This window comes from Crassostrea angulata, chromosome 3 (assembly GCF_025612915.1).
Source record: "Crassostrea angulata isolate pt1a10 chromosome 3, ASM2561291v2, whole genome shotgun sequence".
In the NCBI taxonomy this organism is placed as follows: Eukaryota; Metazoa; Mollusca; class Bivalvia; order Ostreida; family Ostreidae; genus Magallana; species Magallana angulata.
Genome location: NC_069113.1, coordinates 51,704,386 through 51,713,619, shown reverse-complemented (window position 1 = coordinate 51,713,619; position 9,234 = coordinate 51,704,386). Strand labels below are relative to the sequence as shown.

Genomic DNA, 9,234 nt, shown 5'->3' with positions numbered 1-9,234 from the left:
ACACGATCCGTATTTCGTCAAAATTTAGAATACAGAGAGAGTAAAACACTACACTGATGTTATAAAAGAAACAAATATTCTACGTAAATCTCACATTATTCTAATTTAGTTATGGAACACAACCAAAGTAATTTCTGAACGGTTTTAAGGGCGGATTTAGATAAATGCAAACTAAAAAAATATGCATGTGAAATATAAAATGAAAATGAATACAAAACCTTGGGGACGGACTTACCAAACTTGGGGACGGATTGACCAAACTTGGGGGCAGATAATGAACAAAATTGTTGGGCGGTTTGACCAAATTTTGGGTATGAATAAGCCAAAAACCAAGGGACGGATTGACCGTGACGGTTTGATTTGGGAATGGATTAACTGGCACCCCACGGAGAGTTTCGTATCATGCTCACAGTCAGATGGTGAAACCTTGAAGGGTTCTGAGCTTACGTTTATTATTTTACTTCGGTGTTCGATTGGCTGCATCTGGTCAAAATAGTGAATCCAAAAATAATTATGTAAGTCTGACCGCTGAGTCTTGAACTGTATTCTGGATAAAGGGCAGCTACACAATTTGGAGATCGTGCACCATTAAACTATCCGTAGCTATCAACTTCTTAATTTCACACGAAACACTGTCCTTAATATGGAACTGTTGTAATGCAAGGTATGTTTACTTCTTTCTTCAAAGTCACAAAGTCAGATACTTGGAGAGGAAATCCAGTCAATCCGTACAGAAAATCAAACCGTCCCGGTCAATTAGTCCCCTATAATCTGGCTAATCCGTCTCCAAAATTTGGTCAACCGTCCCATTGTATAATTATATAGACAATGTAAATCTCTGGAACTGGAAGGTTCACATACCACCCTACTCATTTCTCTTCAGTACTCCCTACTAGTCAGACTAAATAAAAGTCAACTCGCTGTAAAGAGAATCTGTATACACAAGAAAAAAAGATTTGATTTTTATTTATTCACAGTTTGTACAAATTCAGTCTTCTCCACTAGCCACTTAAAAATACATAATACCCATTGGGGAAGTTTGGCAAAGTAATAAGTACCATAGATCTGGAACAAACAGACTGACTGCATGCAGTTGTACTGGTAAAGTAATTGAGTTACTGTTTACAATAACTTTTCACTTCAATATAATTTTGACCTTTTCAAATTCCTTTGTAGTTAAAAACATTTACCAGTCCAAAGGTGCAGATATATTTGATGATGCCCAATGATGCAGTGCTTTGGTTCATAAAGGGAAAAAAAGGACCTTTGATAAAACATGCTTTCTTACTCTGTTCAATGCTTTCTCCGAAGAAATTTTTCGAGATGCATTAAATTTGTTAAACAACAGAAGCCAGTACATAGAATTAAAAGGTATGACATATTTAAAAGTCTGCTCTTGTCTCTACTATTTTTAAATAGTTAATGTGGGAGTGCTCATGTCATTGTTGTTTTTAGGAATTTTTCAAGTGACCAAAGATCACATTATGACATCTTAGGAGTTGATAGTGATGCTTCGTTGAAAGATATAAAGAAAGCATATATTTCTATGTGTAAGAAGGTGAGAGCTCTGGAAACATTAGGTAGATATGGAAATTCCATTTTCAAAATTTCTCATTTTTATGTGGTGTGTGCTACTACTTTATACAATACATATCATTACAATTCTTTCAAAAATTAACATGATGCAATGTTGCAATACTTCAGAGCATTCAAAAGGATTAATACATTTTAATCTGTTTTAATAGTAAAAATGTAGATCTGTTCTAAAAGATATCTGTACCGTTTCAGTTTTACATCAATAGGAATGTTTTTTTTTTAATCAGTTGAACACTGAAATTGATTTGGTACTAGTATCTCTTATAGAAAAGATATATTTATGTGTAAATTTCAGCTCCATCCAGACTCTAACCAAGGTGACCCAAATGCCCAGACTAACTTTGTGAGATTAAATGAAGCGTACACTTTCCTTAGTGATCCCAAAAAGCGGGCAGAGTATGATGGGTCAGTGGGAGTTCGGCACAAACGTGGAGGTAGAAGTGATAGAAGTATTCGCCGGGACATGTTTGAAGAGGAGGAAAGAAAGAATGATTTAAGTCACCATGACCTAATGCAAGTACAAAATGCATGTGTGTAGGTGAATTTGAGGGTGGGAGGAATCTTATGTGGAGGATAAATGCATTTTTCCCTATTTTGAAGTTATATTACACCAACCATTCTTTAAAATTGACACTGAGAAGGTTTTAAATTGTTTTGTTTTGTTCATGGCATGTATAGTGAATATATATATATTTCAGCTTAAAATTTTCAGATAAAGGAACTATTGCAAATAACAATTTAATTGCTCAATAGGACCGGTACTGCTACTTGATTCCAGGCCATATACACAGTAAACTCTTAGGTTCTACTTCTTATTCTAGTTCTCATAATAGTGATTGAAAAAAAAGTTTCACAGTTGTTGTCCGAGCAGTATGAGTTATGGTCACTTTTTTTACTTGATGTAAATTTTATTTTCAGTTTATTTTCTATTTAAGGAATAAGGAATCATTCTTTGAATATTATGATTTGATAATCTCGGTCAGGGCGTAATCAAATCCAATAAAGCCCGAAGGGCTTTATAATAGATTTGATAACGCCACAACCGAAATTATAACCTCATAATATTTAAAGAATGATTCCTTATTACCTATATTTATATAATTTTAAGCCATGATACGATTAAATATTTAAAGATAAATAAGCAAACCCCGCTGGCGCCTCAATTTGGCGTCATATGAAGTTATGGGTTTTATAGTTCAAAATTGTTACGTAGTGTTATCACAGGCAAAGACACTGGCAAAATGTAAATATAATACGATACATGTTCTTTATATGCATTTGTTTACACTCAGGGACATTAGCAACTATCGAAAGTCTTGCTTGACGCAATTTCAAAGGTCCCAAACCATTTGACTCTTTGCTACAAATAATGCTTGTCACCTTAGTTTTTTCAACAGAAATAACAGGAAGAATGGTGTTTGTAGATGTAGAATGATTTTTACAAGGCATTCGGACACTATCATTATTCACAGTATATTCAACTGAACTCTTTTCTGTATTAACAGCTGCATTCCTACCTGATGCCGGGATGACAAGGGAACGGGTTTCAAACTCTAAATGACCCACCCAAAGCAAATACAATGTTCAGTTTTTGATCGGCATGATTTTTTTTTACATGGCACCTGTTTTGAGTAACACAGAGTGAATGACTCTTGTTCTCAAACAAAGCATGCTTACACAGGTATAGTTCCGGTTGATTACTTTTACATGTAGTTAGTATATACATGTACTTTTTCCATCGATATCTTCTTCTGCATAAATAAGAAAGAAAAGGTGTTTATAAATGCCGTTAATTAAAAAGGAAAAAGTATGCCCACAGATGGAATCGAACCAGGGCTAAAAAATATCACGTACAATGTATTACATAGCTACATGTAGCGGTTTAACCTACTGAGCTATCCAGAACTTACACTCTTCAATGTAAATGTAAATACAGACCACTATGATAGAATTCAGATTCCAAAATTTTGGTCAATTTGTTTTGCAAAGTTTGACCCCTGAGCCAGGGTGCCCCTATGATAATTCTCTCTTAATTTATTCCTTTGAACAAAACCTATCTAAATATCTTAGATTTATTAGGGGCAGGCCAGTCCTAAAGGATATCTAGGCAAAAAACCGTGCAGAAATATACCATTTTAGGGAGATATTGCTGTTTTAGCCAACTTTGAAGATTAATAATAAAATTGCAAGAGCTGTGTGATAGGTTCAAAATGCAAATTCAAATTTCACTTTTTCAAAAGTGATTTTTTGAGGAAATCCATCTCCCCTATAGGTCAATTCAATTGTTATTCGCAATAGATCCTTTATAGTCTTGGAACTTTTGTTTATTTTTGCATCACAGTAAGATTCATTTATATTATACAATTTAAATTTGAGGATTACAACTACAAGGTCATTGTCGTGGACAGTGTCTGTTGTTATAGAAGATTTTGATCTTTATTTTTTACAGATGGGATTGGAACCAGAAACGCGACAAAAAGAAAGGCATGACTGAGGAGGAGATACTGGAACAGCGTCTAAGTGATTTACAGAACCGGTACAACCAGTGGTACAAACAGTACATGGTGGAGCTGGCAGCCCAGAGGAAGGCCAGGGAAGAACACTGGAGGGACCCACCTCCCTCCGAGCAAGAGACCACATTCAGAGAGACAGCGGCAGAATACAAAGAGGCCTTCCACAGGGAAGGGGCCAAGAACCTGAATGAGGAAGAGTTCTCTTGGCCTGTTGTGTTTGGACTGTTACTTCACACCTCCGCCCAGCTTGGAATATTCTTAGTCTGTATGTATGGGATGTACAAGATGGGAGAACAGTAAGTCAATTGGATATTTTCGAGTCAAAATTTTGTTTATTAATATGTTTAACAGTGTTAATTGATGACGTAGAACTGCTTTATATTGCGTCATATGCGTTTTTCATTGAGTGTTAGTGATTTTGGCATAATATTGAGAATTCAATGTTTGTAACAGTCACTTCTTTTAAGTGCGCTATATAGTGAATTAGGTCCTTCGTCCTTAAGGGGCAGGTGAGAGTATATTTTGTTTGGCGGTTGAATTATTAATGATTAATGAACCATTTAAAGGATTTTCTTTAATAAATACGGTATTAAAGATGTCTCTCTTTATAATTTTAGTACTGGCTATATAGAAGTAAAGAAGAAATCTGATGAGAAATGTAAGTTTATCAATTAATAGATAGAAAACTTTATTTATTTCATAAAATATATTTTTGATGGAGAAACATTTTGACATAAAAATATCTAATCTTATCTCTTTTAGAAATTAAAGATGAAAGGAGAATAAAAAGCTGTATAGTTCACAGAAAATGTGAGATGAGTCTTTCATGGTTCATGTGTTTTAGACGTGATTGTAATAAAAGAATAAAGAATTGTTTTCATTATAGTTAATGACTCCTGTTTATTATTGTGTATTACAAATATTTACCCCATTGAGGAGAAAGTATAATTATTATGAACAATAAGTGCTTACAGAAACTATATGACAGCAGAGACTCCTGGATTTTGCAACAGGTTATTCTTTACACTAAATTAGTGGTCTGAATCATATTTTTATTTAAAAATTTGTAACTTAAGACTGAAGACGAATTTTTCTTGCTAATACTAACTTAACGTCATTACTTGTGTAAAGATTCAACTTTCCTGCATATTACACATTTAACAGCAATCTCGTGTCCCTATTTATTTGATCGAAAATTCAAGTTTAATTTTGATGAATATAAAACACGTATGTGAACAATTTCGTATAAAGAATATGTACAGTCACACACCGTACACACCACATATACCTGGACGGGGTCTATATTTGTGCTTGCTACATTCTCGATAATATATCGACAGACTTACTAAGAGGGGTTATTTTTTAAGAATGGCGAGGGTTATGATAAGACCGCGAAACATTAACTGGCAAGATTGGAAATATACAACTTGCGTCAATTTTACCTGTTACAGTCAAAACATTTGAAATGGGCGGGAACAAATTAATGCGGACGTCTGAGAAAACATTGGATTAAAACTGTAATTATAGGATGTGTATTTTCAATCCACCTCAGCATTAACTAGATGCTGTCATTAGACAGTAATACCCGCACCATGTGTTTGCCCCTAAATAACACTGTTTTATACCAGTTTAATTAAAAATGAAGGCTACATGCAAACTCCGGTTGAATTATTAATGATTAATGAACCATTTAAAGGATTTTCTTTAATAAATACGGTATTAAAGATGTCTCTCTTTATAATTTTAGTACTGGCTATATAGAAGTAAAGAAGAAATCTGATGAGAAATGTAAGTTTATCAATTAATAGATAGAAAACTTTATTTATTTCATAAAATATATTTTTGATGGAGAAACATTTTGACATAAAAATATCTAATCTTATCTCTTTTAGAAATTAAAGATGAAAGGAGAATAAAAAGCTGTATAGTTCACAGAAAATGTGAGATGAGTCTTTCATGGTTCATGTGTTTTAGACGTGATTGTAATAAAAGAATAAAGAATTGTTTTCATTATAGTTAATGACTCCTGTTTATTATTGTGTATTACAAATATTTACCCCATTGAGGAGAAAGTATAATTATTATGAACAATAAGTGCTTACAGAAACTATATGACAGCAGAGACTCCTGGATTTTGCAACAGGTTATTCTTTACACTAAATTAGTGGTCTGAATCATATTTTTATTTAAAAATTTGTAACTTAAGACTGAAGACGAATTTTTCTTGCTAATACTAACTTAACGTCATTACTTGTGTAAAGATTCAACTTTCCTGCATATTACACATTTAACAGCAATCTCGTGTCCCTATTTATTTGATCGAAAATTCAAGTTTAATTTTGATGAATATAAAACACGTATGTGAACAATTTCGTATAAAGAATATGTACAGTCACACACCGTACACACCACATATACCTGGACGGGGTCTATATTTGTGCTTGCTACATTCTCGATAATATATCGACAGACTTACTAAGAGGGGTTATTTTTTAAGAATGGCGAGGGTTATGATAAGACCGCGAAACATTAACTGGCAAGATTGGAAATATACAACTTGCGTCAATTTTACCTGTTACAGTCAAAACATTTGAAATGGGCGGGAACAAATTAATGCGGACGTCTGAGAAAACATTGGATTAAAACTGTAATTATAGGATGTGTATTTTCAATCCACCTCAGCATTAACTAGATGCTGTCATTAGACAGTAATACCCGCACCATGTGTTTGCCCCTAAATAACACTGTTTTATACCAGTTTAATTAAAAATGAAGGCTACATGCAAACTCCGGTAGTACATTTAAAAATTATAATTTTCATAACTGAAGGATGAGATCCCTGCCCATATGATAATACACATCGTGACATGAGCAGCACTTTATGTGCAATTTGGGGTAGAACTGTTTGCAGTGAATTTTCAGTTAATCAATAATCTTAACATTTTATGTCATAGGAAGTATAATGGTCTATATAATTATTACAAACAAAATTAAAAATTAAATTATGCCCCCTCCCCGTGGCGGTTGCCGGTTTTAGATTTGCTTCTGTGTGCCTACATGAACATCATCGTGTGCACAGATTTAGAGAAGGGGTGGGAGTGAGGGGTCCAGACCCCCCCCCCCTCCCCATGAAAATTCGTAAATTACCAAAAATACACCTTGGACCCCAATGCTCTTACAGACATGTAAACGCTCTAACCCATTGCGCTTCAATGTTAGGTAACATTATTTGGGGGGTAAATATTTAATCAATAGTCAACATACTTTATTGTTTATCTCAATAGGAAGTATACATGTACATCACAATATGCAGGTGTCCTGCACCACCTTAAAGCTGTTATTTACCTAATAAAATAGTGCAAGTGGATTTGAAGAATAGGTCATAAAAATACATGCATGTTACAAATGACTGATCTTTGTCTGAAGTTACGTACACAACACAGGTTTGCATGTCTCATTAGCGGGTACTAGTTTTACCCAGCTCTTCGATTAGATGGGTTCACGTGTATACATACATGGGTGTTGCTAAAACGCGGAACGGAAAACGGAACGGAAGAAAAACGGAAAATCTTATCTAATGTTATTTACCTCATAGATTTGTTAAGTATGCTAAAACGATATACTTTATGTACCTTTTTAATTATTTTTTGAAGGATTAGCAATATTAGATTATTTATTCAAGAATATTTATTTCCTCAAAATTAACAGTACATGCATTGACCACTATATTATGTCCCAAAATATCCTCGATTCACTTTTTGCTGTATATTTATATATACCTCAGGGTTCAAGCGATTCTCTTTTAGAAGCATTAAACATTCTCATTATTCTTTCTTTAAAACGTCCTCTCTAGCTTATCAGCTGGTATAAATACACGGCTAAAAATAAAGAAGTCTACGGGGTTTTGCATTTTAACAGACCCGGATGATGGTGTTGAAAAATTGTGCAAGGTCTTCTGAGTGACTTCCAAATGGAGAAAAGATGTCAACATTTTCCATTATAAATCGTCCAAATGTGCTGCATGAATATTTTGGGATCGACAGACTATAGTCCCAATATATAATCGGAAAATCAAACCAGGCAACGTCTAGAGCTCTCTATTCGGATCATATGTATATAGCTGCTGGAATAAACAACTGCATGCTTTGTAATGCAAACGTAAACAAAATTGCATTGCTAAAAATACTAGTTTCACAAATTACTAGTTTCACAAATTACCGGGTATTTTAATGTTTACTGTATTTTAATTTTTTTAATGTCGTCAGTCCTACAGTTTTTTTCTTCCATCTCAATGATACTGTATCGTCTGTATGATAAAAGATCGTCTAGAACACCGAAAATTCAATTTTGATGTAAGTACATACATGTACATCATATTTGAAAATACATGTAATATAAAAATACTCAAAACACGCATAAAACGCTTTCACTAACTGCGTACGTACGTTACGCTAATATGCCAGCAATACCATATAAGAGAAATAAGTAAAAAGTTATAGCTAATTTGCTCGTTTAATCATGTTAATGTTTCACAATTCGTATACATTTGATTTTTCCGTTTCGTACTCAACTAAAGCCGAATGAATACAATGCTATAATTGATAGAAATTCATATGAATATTAATAAGATAGCAACATGTTGATAATCATTCATTAGATATAAATAAAAGATACAAAGTAAATCGTTTCTGGCCAGTCTATACCCTTTTTAAGCGATAAACGTGATGATATTTTCCATTCCGTTCCGTTTTCCGTTCCGCGTTTTAGCAACACCCATACATATGTCTGTGTTTTCCGTATGCAGAAAAGGATTACGGTAGTTAAGATCAGCTAAAGGAATTCATTATTGTGTTTTAATTGGATTATCATTATGATGTTGACCAATTTAGGTAAGCATAATACATGTAGTAGCAGTAGCACAATATAATAAGATGCCAGCATGGGATTCCTGCCAGCATACATACACATGTATTTAAGTTCTACTTTCACTTTCTAAATGTAATCTCCCTTTGACAGCATACTGTATCATCATCTTTTAATATTTAAATAAGCTTATCATCGTTACCTATCCTATCGCATTTGTAAAGTTTCTGTCATTTTAGTTGCAAAAGTTATTTTTTTCATT

General features: G+C 33.6%; 1 protein-coding gene and 1 long non-coding RNA gene across 2 annotated transcripts; both read left to right on the top strand.

Annotated features, from left to right (window-relative positions):
* The first annotated feature begins 461 nt into the window (after positions 1 to 461).
* On the top strand, positions 462 to 4,994 carry LOC128178236 (uncharacterized). The gene is made up of 7 exons (XM_052845315.1): positions 462 to 664; positions 1,177 to 1,371; positions 1,456 to 1,558; positions 1,892 to 2,109; positions 4,046 to 4,405; positions 4,727 to 4,767; positions 4,872 to 4,994. Coding segments are annotated over exons 2-7 (819 nt in total). The 5' UTR covers positions 462 to 664; positions 1,177 to 1,276; the 3' UTR covers positions 4,874 to 4,994.
* A 776-nt stretch (positions 4,995 to 5,770) lies between these two features.
* LOC128175788 (uncharacterized) lies at positions 5,771 to 6,124 on the top strand. The gene is made up of 2 exons (XR_008242720.1): positions 5,771 to 5,897; positions 6,002 to 6,124. It is a non-coding gene; the product is annotated as an uncharacterized LOC128175788 (long non-coding RNA).
* Positions 6,125 to 9,234: the final 3,110 nt, after the last annotated feature.

What these genes read in the sequence shown, in the direction of transcription:
- LOC128178236 (XM_052845315.1), top strand. Translation starts at nt 1,277, where the DNA reads ATGCTTTCTTACTCTGTTCAATGCTTTCTCCGAAGAAATTTTTCGAGA. An exon ending in ATATTTCTATGTGTAAGAAG is followed by an intron (nt 1,559 to 1,891) that starts GTGAGAGCTCTG and finishes TGTAAATTTCAG; the next exon opens with CTCCATCCAGACTCTAACCA. An exon ending in TTAAGTCACCATGACCTAAT is followed by an intron (nt 2,110 to 4,045) that starts GCAAGTACAAAA and finishes TATTTTTTACAG; the next exon opens with ATGGGATTGGAACCAGAAAC.